Source organism: Triturus cristatus, chromosome 8 (assembly GCF_964204655.1).
Source record: "Triturus cristatus chromosome 8, aTriCri1.1, whole genome shotgun sequence".
Lineage (NCBI taxonomy): Eukaryota > Metazoa > Chordata > Amphibia > Caudata > Salamandridae > Triturus > Triturus cristatus.
This window is the reverse complement of record NC_140591.1, coordinates 1550430620-1550451038: the sequence shown is the minus strand read 5'-3', so window position 1 is coordinate 1550451038 and position 20419 is coordinate 1550430620. Positions and strand designations below refer to the sequence as shown.

The window sequence follows — 20419 nt, the reverse complement described above, 5'->3', positions numbered from 1 at the left end:
ACCTCAGGCGGTCCCCATCGCTGACCCAATTAAGGAAAGACCTCAAGATCTGGCTCTTCGACTGAACCTCAGTCCCGGGCAGGACCTGCAGCCCCCCTTTGCCCCCCAGTGCCTTGAGACCCTAGCAGGTGAGTAGTTGTGCTTAACAAATACTGAATGATTGATGGACCACCCACTGCAAATTTCTTGGATGTTGAGATACTCCAACATATTCCTAGGTTTTTAACAAATAAAGTTTTATATCCTGAGCAATTGCCCAGTTCAATTATACAAATTTATACAAAAAACAAATAGTTTTTTATATCAATTTTTGTTTGGGTTTGCTGCAGGTTGTGTGATACCATTGGGTAATAAAACTATTAGGATGAGTTCATGGTAAAATCGAGACAAGGTGGCAGAAGACCTATTTAAGAGTTTACATGCTGGTGTATGAGTCAATAAGGTGGTGACACAAGGAATACTTTTGTGGACTTATAATGGACCTGGACAATAGCTCAAGATATAAAACTTTATTTGCTTAAAATATTTGGAGACTTTTGTCTTCAAATCTGGAAACGATAGATGGCCGTTTCTTATTTTCCTTTGAGTAGTTTAAGAATTAATATTGTGTAACTTAGTACAGCCTAGCGCACATTTTTACCCTGACACTATTTGTTTTTTGTATATATTCTTTGGTTTTCCATAGGTGAAGATGATCACTCCCCTACAGTACCTGAGGTCAAAGTTTTAGGTGATCAGAATGAAGGGTATCTAAAATCAGGAGAATTCTTATCTTCTCATGGTGGCAGCTAGGAGGGATACTCCTGAAAGCTTCAAACCGATAGTAATCAGGCAGCAGCTACACCACATTTCAGTGGTCTATTCATAATTAAATGAGTCACCATACAGCCCTGAAGAGTTACCTGGGGGATCTCCAGCACCATCATGATAGGAAGCAGAGCTAAGATCAGAGCAGGAGGCCCCATTCTTCACCACCAATTCTGCAAAGCATAAAAATAAATCAAAATGTATGTGTTAGCATGAGCATCCATATACATTTATTTAGGGTACATATTGTCTAAACAGTCCAATATCTTACTACAGTAACTTAAAAAACATTAACGTTGCCAGGCAAGTTAATTGCCATTTGACCTTAAATGACCAAACATTTGTACGTTTACTATATATCCTAGGTCACTCACACTAGTTCTAAGACGTTCCACCACTTGATTTTCCCTGATGCATGCAGTTCATTGGTGTATTTTAAACCACCTCCCACACCCTATCATACATTTTTTTCCAATTAGGCCATCCTGGCACACTTCTGTTTCTTTGAGAAAGAGAAGCAAGGGGATCAGGGTAGGATGGTCTCTCATGGACAGAGGACCCTGGGGCAATTCTGTAATTTGTTGCAGCCCTCCCTTCATGTCACAGCCCTCATTTTTTATTTTGTGGATTTCACCAATATCCCTTGGTCATCACGCCTCTGTGTTTTTTACAGACAGGCATTACCACCCCATATTCCATCTGGAAACAGTAATTAAGAACAAGAGCAGAAGGTATGAAGTAGAACTGAGGTTGAATAAATGAAAAGACAGTGGGCTGTAAATGTAAAGATTGGAACCACTAGGGAGGGGTTTAAGGCAGTAATAGGTGTCGTAAGCACCTAACTGAGGAAAAGAAAGACAATTTACCATCTGTCCAATTAAGGGCCCGATTCCGATCTCGGTTGGAAGGGCTCCAATTTGGTTTTACCTACACCGATCCGGAGCCCTTGCTTCCGATCGACTCATTCCCAATTCCGAACGGCCAAGTATGATTCCTGAAAACCCTTAGCACTGACCGAATACGGTTCCGGAAGGCATACGTAGAGATAGAGCCCTCCGGAGACGAACCGTACAGCTCTATGGAGTAGGTTTTCCAAGCGAGCAAGTACGATGAACGATTCGGACAGCCTTTCTGATTTGTTTTACACGGATCAAAAAGGCAGCCGGAATTGGTCTTTCGGGGCCCGTGGTAGGCCCCCCTTCACCAGGTCCCTCCGAATCACGCCTGTGGGAGTATCCATGGGCCCCCCTTTTCAGACCATGCACAGTGTGGCAGGCACCAAGGGGTCCCTGCCACAGGCTGCACGATGATCCCCAACCACCCCTTTTGTCAATGGGAGCCTGTGTACGCGTTCGATACACAGGCTCCCATTGAAGTCAATGGGAGTCCGACCAAATCGTATCTGGATGCATTCAAATGCATCATACTTGTTTGGTCGTACTCCCCTGACACGAGTTGTTCGGAAAGCATTCCGGACATGAGTCGTTCGGTTTGCTTCCCGAACAAAACCAGAATCGGGCCCTAAGTAGAAATGATTTCCATCTGGTGTACACATGGATTATTAGTACATACATATCGCAAGCCATCTGAGACAGTACACAGGTGTATCTCAAAGGGAAGACAACAGAGGAGGTGGTTAAGCACGGGAGGCTGGCAGGTCAAGGCACTTTATCAGCACAGGTCCATCATCTGAGAACTTATATGTGGACAAAGTATTACTTGAAAAGAAGGGTGCTCAATAACTTCCCGAAGAGCAAGAGTGAGGGAGCCTGATGGAACTGGGTGCGTTTGGAGTTCTAGATGTTAGGAGTGAAGAAAAGGAAGGCTTAGTGTCTTGTCCTTTTTGAATTCTTTTGTCTTGAGCCAAATGGGGTTGTTTTGTAGCCCACCGGAGAACTTGAGCTAGTTTAACAGATAGGAGGTAGTACTTAGGTCTAGAACTTTGCAGGTGATGCAGCAGAGTTTGCTAGTAATGTTTGTTGGTAGAAGGAGTCAGTGGAGTTCTCTAAATATGGGTGAGATTTTCTTAAATGTTCTCTATCATTCAGGCAGTAGCATAAAAGACTATTTGGATAGGCCATTGAGCAACGCATTGCCTCTGTTGAGCTAAGATAGCATCACTGCATTCACTGTTGCCTCAAAGTCAGCTTTAGGGAGAAAGCTTAGTGGAGCTTGATACCATGCTGCCAGGTGACTTGTGTAATTTTAGGTTTTGACTATCAACAGTTTTAGCTGTCAGTAGGCTGATCTATTGTTTCCAATACATATCATATCCATAGAGTAGGCTATGAGTCTCCACTTTTCTCATTATTGGATGGCCTTTCTGTCTGTTTCACTTCTTTCCTCCTGATTAAATTGTTTTCCTCCCTCTTCTTGTGTGTGTCTAACCTAGGAATATTGTGATCTCACAGTGTTTGATTGGTGATTAATTGATGAATCCTTCCACAGCTGATGCCAGACCTTGTTTTGCAGTGCATGGAAACTATTATTTTTCTGTCTGTCTGCCTCTCTCTCTCTCCTTTCTCCATATTGCCCTTTTTAAGCCCCCAACCCTTTCCCACCATATGCTGGTTGCATTTTTTGACCATTCCAAAATGGCCACTTGTGCACATGAATTCATGTGCAGCAGGCTTCCTAGAATGCATTTGGTTTATTCAAACAAATCCACGGTTGCCATCTTCGAACAGGACTTCATAAAATATAACAAATGGAAAAAAGACAAGTCTATTACTTTAAAGAACACTTTTGCTTAAAGAAAATATTAGCAGCTGTTACACCATCATGATGGCAGTCATAGCAGTAAGAGCACAATTTAAATTGATTGAGTACCGCCATCTCGTGCTTCGAAGCACAGTGGAGTCATGCAGACCAGGCTGGGTGACACCTACAATGAACACAACTGCAGAACCACTGATCCAGAAGCCATAAAGCAGCTGGTGACAATCAAAAATGTTTCCAAATACAGATATAGTGCCATCAATACCATTGATGTAATTAGGTAAGACCCTTAATCAGCTCTTCCAACACCAAGGTCAAGGTCATCTGTGTCTCCCCAGGATTTACAGCAGACACAGGCTCAACCTTAACAAGAGTCAGCAGACCCAAGCCCTGAGGTGGCTACTGCTGCTGCTGATTGTGTACCCCAAAATCCTATAGAACCCACAACGCTGAACCGTGTGCTGCTCCAGATCAGGGGACTGCCAAAGCCTTGGCAACCGGTGAGGTAAGATGGACTCCCAGAAGGTGAGCCACCAGATCAGCAGGAGGCACTCACAAGATGTGGTGAGCCTACTGCATGTTTCGGGGTGGACCAGGTCTTCATCCACCACTGATGCCACCAGCAGCTTCTGTGGACAGAAAATATAAAATGTCTCCTACCCATCGCGAGTCGCTTACAGACTGGGGAAGAACTTTAGTTTCCTTGTAAGTGTATCTACTAAGCTATTTCCCCACATTGAGAACTGTTGCTTTTAGTGCTTACTTCATTGTAGCTTCTGCTCATCATTAACAAGTGCTTGGTTCTGGTGTCAGTAGTATTTTCTTTCCATATTATGGCTCTGGTGGAGCATGTAGAGTTGGTCTCTGAGGGTTATTCTGAGATTTGCTTTTAGTGGGCAGGGATTTGTTGGCAGCATAGCGCTCTTCCTAAGACAACATTTTGGGCATTGCAAGCAAAATGGAGTGCCAACAATGCATGTGTTTGCAGTGCCATCTTAAGGAGTTTTTTTGGCCCCGGGCAAGACATATGCTGGGACACCCTGTTGAGAACAAAACTGAATTTATTGCTAACTTTCATCTCACTCAAGACCACAAATTGTCAAAGATCATGCAAAAACAGCTGAAGGCTCCAGCCAGCCAAACAGCACCAAAAGAAAGGGTACAGAAGCATTGACAAACCAATAATATTTTATGTGGAATTCAGGTTCTAAACAGCCGGTTCTTACCATTGTAGGAAAACTATGTCAGGAGTGACTTGGTAGGTGTTCTGTGGGCTAATGCACAAGATTAAAAATCATGTACACATTGTTCTGGAAATTTGAGCTTTAATTGCCTGATATACTTAATACAAATGAATTCCTCTTCACAACTGTCCTTTTTTCAACAATAGTGAAAACCAAAACATTGCTATTAGGATTTTCACAATTGCCATCAGTTGAAATTCAATAATTTTCCCCATAATTCTCTTCCTTTTCTCCCCTCTTCACTTTCTCTTTGTAGACTCCTCAAGCTGGGTGGTGACCCCTGGCTCTGATGAGTAAGAGCAAGAGGAAGGGGCTGCAGGCAGGAGAAGGCCTGAGAGGTAATGAGGCCAGCGGAGAGAGTGAGGCGAAGGGGATGAGTGGTAGCGATAGAGATAAGGTACAGATATACATGAGGGACAAATCGATGTAAGGTAAAGAGAAAAAGCTGAAGTAACCAGAAAGAAAGCTAGAGAGAGGTAGAAAGAGGAAGAGGTTAAGTTGAAAAACAAAGTTAGAGAGATAGGCTAGGTTTTAGAGCAGGCTCCTCCAACGAGTAGCTCGTGAGCTGCTGGTAGCCCTCCAGCTACTTGTAAGTGCCCCCCAGTGTGCCTCCCAGGCTATTAAATTAGAAGCTTTTGCTTGGTTGAATTATTGTCTTTATCCCAAAAGTGAAAAGGTGATATTTGATTGTTCAATTATGCACCTTTGGGAAGATTGACTACTAATATGAGGACATTGGTGCCAGTGCCATTGCAGCTATGGCTGTCATGTATTAATCATAAATAGGCATTCCATATCCATAGATAATGTTTGCCTTACTGCTGGTAATCTTGCCTGGGGTAATGAGGTGAGCACTGCTGGTAATCTTGCCTGGGGTGGCCACTGATGTAATCTTGTCTGATGTGGCACTGTTGCCACACTAATAGTATTAGTAGCTCAGGGTGATTTTCATTTACCAGAAGAAGCTCTTACTATAGAAAAGGTTGGAGAGCCCTGTTTTAGAGTGAAGTAGAGGTATAAATAGAGGGAAAGACATGTACCAAGAGGGAGGGTTTGGTACATAAGCTAGCAAGATAGAAAGAGATGACAGAGATAATCCAGACAAAAAGAGGAAAAAGTAGACAAGTAGAAACCTGAGTTTTCATAGCATATAAAGAGATGGAAGGAAGAGAGAGGGAGGGAGAGCAGAAGGGACACAATGAAAAATTAGATGCAGGTCACATAAATAGAGTAATGTGGCACAGAGAGAGGTAGATTAAAATGGGTAATAGGTAAAATAGTGACCAGTTGTAGACAGAAAAGAGGTGAAATGAAGCGACAGTGAGTTGAGGTTGATAGATTAGCAAGGTGAAGAGATGTTTAACGAGAGAGTGGTAGAGAGGGTGGTGAGGTAAAGTGGATGGGTTGAAAAAGGTGACTGGTAAGGTATTTAAAAGTGGGACAGAAATAGGGAGAGAGGAAGTAATGATAGAATGAAAGGAAGGGAAAGAGACAGAGAAACACGGCTAGTGAAAAAGGAGTAAGGTAGTGTGAAAGATGAGGTAGAGGGAACAGAGAAAGAAAGAGACGAGTGATGAACAAATGGTGAAGTTAATTGAAATGTCATGTGGTGAGAGAGAAAGAGGTGGATTAGAGAGAGATGGCGCAGTGAGCAACATGTGAGGTACTGAAATAAATTAGGTAGCGAGACAGATGAGTAAGAGAATGGTGTGGTATAGAGAGTGGTGAGGTAAAGTTAGAGTTGAGAAATAGAGAGAGATGGAGGCAGAGAGGGAGGTGAGGTAAAGGGAGATGTGAAATTGAGGTAAAGTAGATGGAGAAGAGAGTCAGGGAGCTGAGATGATACCAGGGCTCTGAAGTGCAGAGAGGGGGGTGATGTATTGAGTGGTGAGAAGGGTTTAAAGAGGTAGATATAAGAGGTAAGCAAAAGCAGTGGGAAATAGGTGAGGTAGTGGAGAGAGAGGTAGAGAGACAAGGTAGTGAGCGAGCGATGAGGTGGACAGGTGAGGTGGAGAGTTGAGATACGTAGAGAGGGGTTGGGTACATCAAGATGTACAGGGAGGTAGAGAGGCAAGCTAGTGACCTAGAAATGATGTGGACAGGTGAGTTGGGATAGATAGAGAGGTGTTGGGAACATCAAGATGTACAGGGAGGTAGAGAGGCAAGCTAGTGACCTAGAAATGACGTGGACAGGTGAGTTGGGATAGATAGAGAGGTGTTGGGAACATCAAGATGTACGGGGAGGTAGAGAGGCAAGCTAGAGACCTAGAAATTATGTGGACAGGTGAGTTGGGATAGATAGAGAGGTGTTGGGAACATCAAGATGTACAGGGAGGTAGAGAGGCAAGCTAGTGACCTAGAAATGAGGTGGACAGGTGAGTTGGGATAGATAGAGAGGTGTTGGGAACATCAAGATGTACAGGGAGGTAGAGAGGCAAGCTAGTGACCTAGAAATGACGTGGACAGGTGAGTTGGGCTAGATAGAGAGGTGTTGAGAACATCAAGATGTACGGGGAGGTAGAGAGGCAAGCTAGAGACCTAGAAATGACGTGGACAGGTGAGTTGGGATATATAGAGAGGGGTTGGGTGCATCAAGATGCAGAGAGAGGTAAAGCGACAGGTGGGAAAAAGAGGGGTAGGTGAGATGAAGTAAAGAGAGACAGAAAGATAGATGAGGCAGAGAAAGGGAGACAGATAGTGGGACAGAAGAGCAGTCAGAGAGAGTGATGGATAGAGAAGTGAGGCGGAGAGAAGGGTGCGGATTTGGAGACTGGTGAGGGGGAGAGAAATAATAGCGAGGAAGAGTGAGGCGAGGTAGAGAAAGGTGTGGTAGAAAGAGAGGGGAGAGGTAGAAAACAGAGAGGCATGGTAAGCAGAGGTGAGATGAACAGTATGAGAATTAGAGTAGAGAGGGGTGAGGTAAGGAGAAAGATATAGCAGAAGAGAGAGAGAGAGCGAGAGAGAGAGAGAGAGAGACTGACACAGCCAGAGGAAAGTAGGGAAATCTTTCCATAGAGAAAGCGACAGAGAGGGAGCAGCTTCTGACAGGTGGAGCCCGGGCCAAGCGCACCTTTGCCCGTGCTCTACTTGCACAGCCTGGACTGTATACAAGGTCATAGCAGTTGCTAGGACAGTGGTCTCCAGGTGTAGAGTGTAAATGTGGATATTTTTGCTTTTGCTTTATCTCGGTAGCCCAACCCCACACCCCCCCAGCCTTCTGCTGTTTGATTTGAAATTGTTTACTGTATACATTTTCTAGTGAGTGTAGTGTCCAGCACCTTTATAGGGAGCTTTCTTTTTGGTGACCTACTTTTTCTTGGACATGCTTTGGAGATTAGCACAAGACTTATTTGTAGGCATGTATAAAATGTAAGGAAGACTGCTACCTGTCCCTTCATATCTGTCTGTCTGTTTCTCACCCCTATGACAGAAGCCACCTGTCTCTCTCACCTGTGAACTGTTTGTATTCTTCTCCTGTTTGTTTCTTTCTATATGTTGGAATCTGTCACCTGTACAGCTCATTCTCTGCAGCTCTCCCTCGCATCCCACTCTCCATCCTATGCCAGGCCCCCTCTCTAGAGCTCGCCTTTCCTAGCTGCCTGCCCGTGTGCTGCTCTTCCTGCCTCTGAGGTCCTGCTGGTGTCCATCATCTATGTCTGATTAAACTCAGCCTTCCCTTTCCCTCGCCACTTCACCTCACTCTCTCGTTGTCCCTTTGATGTCTATGTCCACAGGTCCATTGTTTTTCTTTCTATCTGTGAGACTGCATGTTTCTACTACACTAGTATGTGCACAACAGGCCCAGGCATGGTCTACCCAGGTGGAGATGAATGTTGTTATTCTTAATCAAGTTGCTGGGTGGGTTTAATCCTTGTTGACAAATTGTTTTCTACTTGTAGTGTCTGACTTCTGCCCTCATTAGTGCTACAGTTGTATGATCTAATCCGTCCAACACGTTTATAACCCGTCTTGACAGATGGTGAAGTGTGCACCGTCTACTGAGACACTATGTCAGCTGATGCTGAGAGGACAAAAGCACACCGTCAGCAGTGCAAGCGTCACTCACGGAACAGGCACAGCCAGGCATTAGCGGAGGAAGTGTCCCTCTCTCACAGAACCGATACACGATGAGCATCCGTTGACAAGCTTCCCATCTTCGCAGAAGTACACCACATTATCCCTCACACGACAGGTCCATCTGGGCGTCATCAGTGCAGGCTTCCATACCTCAGTACAAGAGTCTCTTCTTCACTGAAAAGGTGCAGCACGGTAACTGGAGTGGCAACCCCCTCCATTGACCCTACAACAGCAGTACAAGCTTCCTACTGTCACAGAACTCAGGAAGTGTCAGTGAAGTCTCCTCTCTCAGATCACAGTGTGGGTGTGTTGAATGGGGCATAGATGTTGGAGGAGGTGTGGCTCACTGGTTAGAGGCGGCAGACCCGTAAGCAGAGAATCGGCCAGGGACCAGGGTTCAATTCCCGACGCGGCAGGGTCGTGGACCAGGGTCAAAACGGACTCGATAATTCTCGCCTCGGTACCTACTCTAACCAGGAACACACTCGGCAACTCTGGGCATTAAGCTTGCCTCATCTCTACAACGGCCCCCCACAGACGCCGGGGATGCCTGGTTTCACCTTGGAGATACCCAGAAAGGGACCATCTCACAGGGATAGCCAGGACGGGTTCCCCAGCGGTCTACAGCGCCGGGACGCCCCGTTGCTGGGGCAGCTGTGCGCTTTACAAGTCTACAACATTTACAACATTTACATGTTGGAGCAGGCAAAACGGTTAAGTAAGGCTGGCGTGAGGATTAATATGTTGTTTCAGCACCAAGATGCCACAAGGGGTGAACGTGCACTTACAACTACATATGTCATCATCATATGTTATGTGTGAGGGGGTGAAAGGCTGTATTGAGACATGAATAACTGGATGGGGAAGTGGATGGTGGTGTCAGCTTGTGGTAATTGGCCGAGTGGGAAACTGGAAGTCTTGTGAATTTATGTTTTCTTCAATGCTGAATTTGTGTGGACAGATGGATGAGCGGATGACTGGAGAATGCATGTAAAAGGAAAATATCTGTGGATTGCTGGATATTTGTGCAAGGATATCTGATGGTTAGCCTGGGTGTATGAGTGGATTAAAGGTCACTTTGTGTATGTGGTATATGTGCATGGTTGTGTGTATGGATACATCTTCTGTGCAGGTGTCCGTGTGTGCTCTAGTGGATGTATATGTGGATTTATATATGTAAAGGACCTTCATGCTGCTGCATTTGGAGCTGGTACTCCTATGCATATGCTGAGTTGTTAAAAGTGGCTAGTAACTTTGAAGGGTTTGTGCCTCTAGCTGCTGGGCAACAAGCAATGGGAAATCTCTTGGACGGGGAAGTACTGTTACCGAATCTCATCAAGAATCCTGATACTGCACAGCGAGTGGCTGTTGTCTTATGTGCAATTAGGTGCCAACCCCAGGAACAGAAGTTTCTATACTGGCAAACAAGACATCTTTGATATGGCACTGTCACGAGGCCACTGTTTACTAGAAGAGAAGCTCTGGACAGAAAGAATAGCAGTGATCCATCTCAGATGTATGAATTAAATGTTGTTGAGATGCATGTTCCACTTCTAAGGTCACATATGCAACTATGACTCAAGCAATTGAGTGAACCATGTGCCCTGATTATCAGAATATTATTTTTCTGCAGTGCTTCAGAATGACACAACATTAAGCGCTATAGGAACAAATCATTGGGATGCTAACAAACAGTCAGTAAAGTACCTGTTTGCACTGCTACTCTCAGAGTTGTTATTAAACTGCCACAGGCAGTGACGGGTGACCCACTGCCACACTGTAGAGAGAGGTGGGTGACAGTCCAGGCAGAGCCTGAGGGAAGCGGGTGCTGCGGTGCTGGGGGCTTGGAAGGCCGGAACCTGGAGAAAGTCAACAAAACTGGATTTTGATAGGATCCACCAGTGAAAGATGAAATCACTGACATGCAGATCCTATGTCTGATACTTCTCATAGACAAGAGGGATTCATACAGAGGGAAATCGAGGCTGATATAATTTGCTGACTTCTGTTGCTGAAGCACTGAGTCCAAGCACCACACATGAAGCCTGAGGGGCGTGAAGCTTCAACAATGTGCCTTGATTGGATCATTCTGGCCATTATCCCAGGCAGCCAGTGCTTTAATTGGGATGATAGAGGTGAGGAGTCCTTAAAAGGGACAGTGGCAAGTGTAACTGGGAATTCTTTCCAAGAGGGTTGGCCAACGTAATTAAGGGAGTGGCTTGTAATAAGAAAACTAGAATTCTGTGCTTTACCAAGCATGCCACCTGGTCAGTATTTTTTTTTACTCTCTATGAGTTGTATGCTATAACATCCAGAAATAACACAACACCAAAAACTAGCTAGGCCAATTGACATTGCCAATGCTTGTTAGTAGAATTAAATAAATGAGAAACAATGATTTATTTTTTTATAATTCGAAGTGAAAATATTTCAATTGGTAAACTTTGCTATGGTCTGTGGAAGGGTAGATGGTCTTCAGAGTGTCTCAATCACTTCTTTTCCCTTTCATGCCACTTTCTTCTGCTGTCAGGCGAAAATTAGCTATGCAAGAACGCGTGGTGCACTGCCAGGCCAGTCACACACTTAAGGTGGGCTGCTTGATGTTCCCCTCGAAAGAAGGATTCCACCATCGTGATTTTGGTGGAATTAGGAACTCTGGGACAGGGTTATGCCCAATCCCCACAGGAAATTGTCTTATATGGTGTATAGTGACCCCACTGGTAAGTGGGCCATTGGCTACTACCCTTCACTCCCCTTATTGCCCCTAAATTTAGTATTTAGGTGGCCCCCTGACACCAGGAATTCAGATTCCCCTGACAAAAGCACAGGAAGGACAGAGAAGAGCCGAAGAAGTGAGAACTGCGGACTGCTGGTGGCCTTTAACGCCAAACCCTGCCTGCCTGCTCCTGTCCCAACAACCGTGCCAACCTGACTGGTCCTGCATCTGTACACCTCCCCAAAAGCCTCAGAGGGCCTTCAGCACTTCACCAAGCTGTCAGCATCTCACTTGAAGTTGAGGAGCCACTTCCTTGCAAACTGCAGGCACCAACAGCAATGTCCGGTTTGCTGTTCTGCTGACCACTGGATCGATGCAGCAGCCACGCAGGAGGGGGAGTCACCATGCTCCAGCAGGTCAGATGCGTTTTCCCGCCAAGTGTGAAGATGCCAGGACCTACCATAGCAAACCTGTACCACTCACAAACTGAGCCCCCCATAGGAAGGTCTCGGACTTGTCCAAAGTCCCCCTTTGCACCCTGTTTCTAGGTGGCCCTCTCTTTACCTGCATTGTAGCGTTCAAGACTACTAACCTGTTAAGCATCACTGCACCCGGATACTCCAGGGTAGGTACACTCAAACTACTGGTGGTACTTTGGACCTTGACACCCTAGACCTCTAAGTCCTAAAGGGGACCCCGAATCCGACTGCTAATGCCTGCATGCAGTATACGTTTCTTTCTCCATAGAAAACATTACTGCGTCAAAAGACATTTGTGCTACAATTTTACTTACCTATAAAAATTGATATCTCGAAAAGTCCTTACCCAATTACAAAGTTCTTGGGTGTTAAAATATAAATAAAAATAATTGTTTTTTTCTAAATTGGTCTTGAATTTCTTCTTTAGTGTGTGTCTCATTTATTGACTCTGTGTGTACAACAAATTCTTAACACTATCGTGTGATAAACCTTAATTGCTCGCCCACACTACCACAAAAGAGAGCATGTGGGGTTATTAATTTAAGCAAGCCAATAAGGGTCGTCAGGACTTTCTACATAGTTTTGGTACACTACATAAAAAGCCAGCTTCCTACAATCACTCACTCACACCCGGAACTCAACCAGACTCTTAGAGGCGACTCCTTCCACATAAGTTATATGCTGCACGGCAAAAAGACAGATCACAACATATGAAAAAAAAAATAACCTTTTGAAATGCAAGATGAGATAAAATGAAATTTTAAGAGGGAGTGATTTGCTGTTATGGATTACTACAAGGCTTTCTACAGTCGTTGTTGGAAATTCGAACATTGCTTTTGTCTCTAAAGGACATGAATTAAGGACCCAATATGAACCCATTTCAAAGACAGTTTGTATTACAGTTGCATCAGAGACTGGGCAAGATCTCATGCACTTAAAGCCCTGCAAGCAGCACACTGAAATGGAGTGACTGGCGGGCTGGGGGCCAATTCAGATCTATGCCATTGGCCCTGGCTGCATATCACACGCATCTTTGGTGGTCACTCTGCCATGCCAGAGCCAGTCTTTTTTATTGGGGTTTGAAAGATACACAATGGTTGTAGGAGGACAAATAAATGCACAACTACACAGCAGATATCATTTCTCCAAGAAAAACAGAAGCATTGTATAGTGTTAGGTAGTGCTGAAAAAGTGGCATGTGCGTGGTTGAGGTATGTCCATGCTCTGGCTCTATACTAGAAACTGTGGGGGGGGGGGGGAGTAAAACCGGGATGGGTGACAAGAGAGGTGCTGTGGCATTGGCATAGAATGGAACTCTGTCTTGGGAGTTAGATGTGGTATACAGCATGGGTCATTGTGTCATGAAGGGAACTGACATGATGGAGTGCGGGGCACCTACCGCAGGGTGTCGACAATGAAGATGTAAATTAGAGTGTGGGTAGGAAGGCGGGGGTGGGAGGGGAGTGGGTGGGTGGATGCGAATGGAGGAAACAGGTGTGAGAGATAGTTGGCAGGGATGCAGGCTGCTGGGTGCAGGGGGTAGCAGTGTAGGCAGAAGTATCATTATGTGGGCATATCATCCTTGCTCGCTCACTTTCTGTTGAAAATATATGAGGAGGGTGGCCCATGGGATGTTTGCGAAGGTGCTGGACCTTCTCGTAGCGGAGGGCTTCCTCCTCAGCAGTGCCCCATTTGCACAGTGCACCGTGCCACGCCTCCACCGGCGGGGTCGCTGGGGAACACCAGTGAAGTGTGAGCTTAGCGAGGAGGAGTGCTAGAGTTGCAAAACGGATGCGCACAATGTCTCTTTCTGCGCATGAAAATACCCAATGCCCATGCCTCCAACGTGTGAATGTCTGTGAGCTCTGTGGCTGCCCGAGGCCACCGCAGGGGGCCACTCAGGAGGATGGCCCTCTAGTGGCATCAGGCTTCCCCCCCACTTTTACTCTCCCCTCCTCGAGGGGAGGTTGGCTTGGGGAGGAGTCCCCACCAGGGTCGCGGGCATGCCGCGTCATGTCTGGTGCACCAGGCAGGGTGAGGGGTACATAAGTCCCCCTCAACATGTTTTCTGCCTCTTGTGCACAGGACGCGCCATGGACACCACAACACTGGACACGCTGTCAGACTCGCTGTTGGAACCGGGTCCTCGTCGATACGCACGCCGTATTGCTGGTGAGTGCTCCCTCACCCGGCTGGGTTATGCTCGCGTGGCCACGGCCCCGGACTTAGCTGGGTGAGCTGCAGTCCGAGTCTGCAGGGGCAGCCCGGGGTCGGGGGGGTTTGTGCATTAGGGAATCCTTGGGGCTTCCCTGGCTCGAGCGGCCCGCTTCCCGCTACTCTGGGGGGCATCCAGCTACCACGTGGTAGCGTGGCCAATCGGTCTAAGGCGCTGGATTTAGGCTCCAGTCTCTCTGGAGGCGTGGGTTCAGATCCCACCACTGCTAGTTACATTCCTGGCGCCAGCCTGAGTAGGCCATATGTTTCAGGGCCTGGGGGGGTACGGGGTAGCGACCCCCTCCCTAGCGTTGTGTACATTCCCACGCATAGCCTGTGGTGTAGAATCACAGTGCGCGTCGTGCTCCCCGGGGCGGCCAGGCGCCAGGCTTGCGTACTGCCCGACGTATCAGGTGCAATCACGCCTCAGTGACCCCCGGTTGGGGGGGGTCGGGTTGCGGCCCGAACATTATTTTCACTGTCGCAGCATCGATCCCGGACAGCGGGTGTCGCGTGTCTGGGCGAATCAATTATATTTCCCAGGGCCTTAATGAGTATGGGTAGTGTTTACTGCGGTGGTTGTGGGCGGGCTCGATGTTATCGCCTTGGGCCGTTGTGTGCGCGTGTCGCGCTGGCTCCGCCAGTTGTCATCAAATCGGTCATACTTGGAGGACCCACGTCATAATGTGGAATATGTTTAGCCTTCTTTCTCACGCCACGCTGTTTTGTGTTTCAGCCACGACTCGCGCTCTCGGATGCTCGTCGAAGTGTAGGGTGCAACACAGGCCCATTCACAAGAGGCGTATTCTGAGGTAACACGTGGGGTGAGCACGTCCGAGGGTGCAGGGTGGGGTGGGATGCAAGAGTCTCACCAGTGAGGGGGGAGGGTGACAGGATGGGCTGGCAGGGAATTTGAGCCGTACCAAGGCCCGGTAGTCGGTAGATGTTGAATGGATAATAATGGTTCTTCATCCTCCGCGCGCATGGTTCATCAAGATCCTCCCCACCCCTCAACCCCAGTGTTGTCAGGATAAGATCATAGCAACTAACAGTGGAAGTAAGTACGGGGTCGGGGGCTGGGGACCAAGTGCTCGAGGGGCGGGACAGGAAGGTCGAATCGACACCACCAGCCAGATCTATGGCTTACAGTTCTATTTCTTTTCTGGGTGAGCTGTTTCTGAACTGACCAGATGAATAGCCATGGATCCCCCCAACTTTTCTCTCAGATGTCCCAGGTGGAGGATTCCCAGCCAGGAACCTCCCAAGATGCGCAGCTGGCAGCCGTTATGGAGATGGTCAGGGATAAAGGAGTGGCTTGGGCCACCGAGCTATTGATGGCGCACAGTCCGGACGACTCCGGTATCGCCATGTCTGTCCCACACACGGGGCAGGAGCCCGCCGAGGAGACCGGCCCCACCAGCTCAAAGAGGGTTCGCAGGCCCACAGTAAAGGACTTCCCAGCAGACCCGCTGCCAGCTAAGAGCCGGACCACGGGCAATGAACGGACTGCGGCCATGCCGGTTGCTGATGCCCCACTGCCCCCCGCAGTCAGACCGGTGGTACCCCTGGTCAACGCAACGCCGTCACCGAACTTTGCCACACCTGACGACCTGGGTAAGCTCACGGACACGTTATCGAACTTCATGGAGGAGGTCAGAGCTGGCCTCCTGGCTGCTAGCAACCCCAGCGTGGTCACCAACACGAACAGTGGCATGGGGGTAGCTAGGGCAGCACCACCTGCGCAGGCACAGGGTGGCCCATCGATCAAGCATGTTTGGAGGGGAGGCGGGAGTGCAGTTAACAAGCAAGGTTGCCATGTGGGAGCCTGTAGCAGGGGGTTACAGGGCCTGGGCCAGAGCCCGGGGCAGTTGAGTACACACAGCACCCCTACGGGGGCCGAAGCAGTAGGGGGGGACCGCACTCGATTTAGGCTGCCAGCAACGGGCAGAGTCAGCCCCTCCGGCCACAGCAATATGCTCCCCCCCTAGTAACTGCCTCAGCCGCAGCCCCGCCACCCGCGCCCTCAGCAGCAGGTACTCCCACTCCTCCCGCTGCGATGCCCACCGCGCTTCCTGCTCCCGTGCCACTAGTCACATTGGCCCCCCTGATGTCAGGCCGGTGCTCCTTAGCGTGGGAGGTGCCACTTGCGTCTAAAGAAGGAATATGGAGTAGGGAGTTCATCGATATTTTTACCCTGCATATGCATGGGGCCGAAGGGGTGGACACCAGGAGAATGGGTGGCAAGGAAGAGGACAAGAAGGTTCGCTTCCAGGCATGGCCGTAGAAAACAATTAAGAGATGGGGGCAGGCCTTCTCAATTCTGGCAGCGGTAGTGATGGAGCGATACCCCGAACAACTGCCTGGTTTGTTTCAATATGCCTGCATTATCACTGATGAGGCGGAGACTAACGGCGGGATGGGCTGGTACAAGTACGACTGTGAGTTTAGAAAACAGATAACCATATGGCCGGAACTGGGGTGGGACCAGTTGGAGGTGCGTCTTTGGGTTCAGCACATGGGCAAGGGCAGGGTTGAGGCCGGCGAGAAGTCAAGCACTAAAAATAAGAAGGGGGAGACGAGCAAGGGCCAGAGGCAGGACAGGAAGGGTCAGTTTAGGCAGCCCTTTCGGGGAGGCCAAGCAGGGACCCAGTAGAGTCTTTAGTGGGAAGTGCAGGTTGTATCAAAGGGGGGTGGTGATGGACGGAGCATCAGAACCAATCAAACACTCACACCCAGTCAACAGATCCGGGTTTGATCCATCACCGTTCTTTAGCCCACTCTGCCACCCCAGTTCAGACATGGCCATATGCAAATCAGTCTGACCCTGTGCCTATTGGGAACAGTCCAGCCCGAACTGCCAAGCCATGCCTTCCCTGGACCGGAAACAAGCTTCCTAGGACCGGTTTCTGGCATTTCAGCCGTCTTCAGCCAGGCTTGCTTCAATCCAGTGGCAAAGTGAGCAAGGGACTCACGTCTGAGCATACCCTGCCAACTTATGGCGAACAAAGCGGTACAAAAGGGGGTGGTGATGGACGGAGCATCAGAACCAATCAAACACTCACACCCAGTCAACAGATCCGGGTTTGATCCATCACCGTTCTTTAGCCCACTCTGCCACCCCAGTTCAGACATGGCCATATGCAAATCAGTCTGACCCTGTGCCTCATGGGAAAAGTCCAGCCCGAACTGCCAAGCCATGCCTTCCCTGGACCGGAAACAAGCTTCCTAGGACCGGTGTCTGGCATTTCAGCCGTCTTCAGCCAGGCTTGCTTGAATCCAGTGGCAAAGTGAGCAAGGGACTCACGTCTGAGCATACCCTGCCAACTTATGGCGAACAAAGCGGTACAAAAGGGGGTGGTGAAGGACGGAGCATCAGAACCAATCAAACACTCACACCCAGTCAACAGATCCGGGTTTGATCCATCGCCGTTCTTTAGCCCACTCTGCCACCCCAGTTCAGACATGGCCATATGCAAATCAGTCTGACCCTGTGCCTCATGGGAACAGTCCAGCCCGAACTGCCAAGCCATGCCTTCCCTGGACCGGAGACAAGCTTCCTAGGACCGGTTTCTGGCATTTCAGCCGTCTTCAGCCAGGCTTGCTTGAATCCAGTGGCAAAGTGAGCAAGGGACTCACGTCTGAGCATACCCTGCCAACTTATGGCGAACAAAGCGGTACAAAAGGGGGTGGTGATGGACGGAGCATCAGAACCAATCAAACACTCACACCCAGTCAACAGATCCGGGTTTGATCCATCACCGTTCTTTAGCCCACTCTGCCACCCCAGTTCAGACATGGCCATATGCAAATCAGTCTGACCCTGTGCCTCATGGGAACAGTCCAGCCCGAACTGCCAAGCCATGCCTTCCCTGGACCGGAAACAAGCTTCCTAGGACCGGTTTCTGGCATTTCAGCCGTCTTCAGCCAGGCTTGCTTGAATCCAGTGGCAAAGTGAGCAAGGGACTCACGTCTGAGCATACCCTGCCAACTTATGGCGAACAAAGCGGTACAAAAGGGGGTGGTGATGGACGGAGCATCAGAACCATCAAACACTCACACCCAGTCAACAGATCCGGGTTTGATCCATCACCGTTCTTTAGCCCACTCTGCCACCCCAGTCCAGACATGGCCATATGCAAATCAGTCTGACCCTGCAGTGCTGTATAACGCAGGGGTATGCTCCTGGGGCAAGGCCTGTAGATTCTCCCACACCTGCAGCAAGTGTGGCTCCACACACTCTGCCACCTCTTGCGACATGTGCGAGCCCGCTTCGGTGCCTGCCCGACACGACAAGTAGGCGTCCGGCCCGACATTCCCTGGCCAAGTCCTCCCTGCATAGCCCTGCACGACCCCCCTCGGGTGCCCCTACTGGGGAGCGCCGGGACAAAGGTCCGTTTCCCATTGTCATTTCCAACTTGCTACCTCTGTTAAGGGATTATCCTAATGCTAAGAACAGAATGTTACTAGCCCACAGGTTTTTGGAAGGCTTCAGAATTCCTTATCAGGGGCCCCTGGTTTGCAGGGATTCTGAGAACCTTAGGTCCTCCATGGATCATCTCGAAGTCGTAGGGGCAAAGATTAAGAAGGAAGCGGCCCTGGGGAGGGTGGCGGGCCCCTTTTAGCATCCTCCTCTCCCGAACTTTGTGGTTTCTCCCTTGGGAGTGGTTCCTAAGAAGGAGCCAGGGGCATTCAGGTTGATTCAACACCTGTCGTACCCGGATGGGGATTCGGTGAACTACTGGCTGGAGGAGGGTTCCTGCTCGGTCTCATACTGTTCTCTAGACATGGCGGTGGACATGGTAAGGAGGGCGGGCAGGGGAGCGTGGGTGGCCAAGGCTGACATCGAGTCAGCATTCCGCCTACTACCAGTCCACCCGGAGAGCCAGCACCTCCTTGGGTTCAAATGGTAAGGGGAATTCTTTTACAACAAGTGCATGCCCATGGGGTGTGCCGTGTCTTGAGGCCTTCAGCTCATTCCTGCAGTGGGCCCTCTCAGGAAGATTTAACGTGGAAGGGATGACCCACTACCTTGACAATTTCCTGTTCATCGGGGGTGTTGGTACGCAGGAGTGCAGCAGGAGGCTACAATGCTTTCAGGACATTGCCTGACACCTTGGGGTGCCGTTAGCACCTAGTAAGACGGAAGGCCCTGCGCAGGTTCTCACTTTTTGGGCATCGAGCTGGACACGGTGATGGGCGTGTCTAGACTCCCTGCTGAGAAGGTGCAGGCTTTGCGACAGGACATCCAGTCACTGCTGGGGAAAGACAAGGCTCCTTTGGGTGTCATCCAAAGCCTCTTGGGCAAGCTCAACTTTGCAGCCAGAGTCATCCCGGTGGAGAACGTGTTCGCTAGAAGATTAGCCAGGTCCACAGCAAAAGTGTCTAAGAAACACCACCTTGTTAAGTTGGCAGTAGGCCTGAAGAAGGACCTGGCCATGTGGGGGGAGTTCCTGTCTCACTTCAATGGGACTGTTATCTGGAGGGCTCCCTGGGCGGACAGTCCCGAACTCAGCCTTTTCACGGATGCATCAGGGAGGGAGGGCTTTGGGGCAATCCTGGGCGAGGAGTGGAGTGCACAGGAATGGCCCAAAACCTAGCGCAAGCGCGGCATCACTGCCAAGATCACAGTTCTGGAACTGTTCCCCATCGTCATTGCACTCCACCTGTGGCCAGAGATCCTGTCAGACAGAAAGGTCCTATGCTGGTCGGACAACATGGCTGTGGTGCAGGCCATCAATGGGCAGACAGCCAAGTGCCCGCTGGTGCTCTGCTTGCTCAGGGAACTAGCCAGAGGGAGCCTGCGTTGCAACTTGGAGTGTAGGGCTAGACATATCGAGGGGGTCAAGAACATGGCAGCTGACGCTATCTCTCGTTTTCAGTGGCTCCGTTTCCGGGAGGCCTGGCCGCAGGCGAGAGCGGAGATGACCCCCTTCTCGGCAACCCTCTGGAGGATCTTGGAGTGAAACAACACTTGAGAGCACTGGGGGAACGGTCCTTGGCCCCAGGTACTAGGAAGTGCTACCTGGCCCATCTGGCCTCCTTCAACAAAGTGGCGGATGCCTAGGGACTGTCCGGGCAACCCATTGAGGGCAAAGTACAGGCGTTTGTGGTATGGGCCAAAAAACAGGGGACATTTGGCGGCTGTCAGCCATGATGTTAAGTTG

The 20419-nt window shown here is 49.2% G+C and overlaps 1 protein-coding gene across 3 annotated transcripts in view; it reads right to left on the bottom strand.

The window, feature by feature from the left end:
* Positions 1-20419, bottom strand: part of LOC146806119 (GPI-linked NAD(P)(+)--arginine ADP-ribosyltransferase 1-like) — a 76217-nt gene that overhangs the window by 42864 nt on the left and 12934 nt on the right. For all 3 annotated transcript variants that reach the window (XM_085623451.1, XM_085623450.1, XM_085623452.1), the window contains one exon: positions 903-980. In XM_085623451.1, the coding sequence (XP_085479577.1) occupies positions 903-965 (63 nt within the window). In that variant the 5' untranslated portion in view covers positions 966-980. The remainder of the gene's footprint in view (positions 1-902; positions 981-20419) is intronic.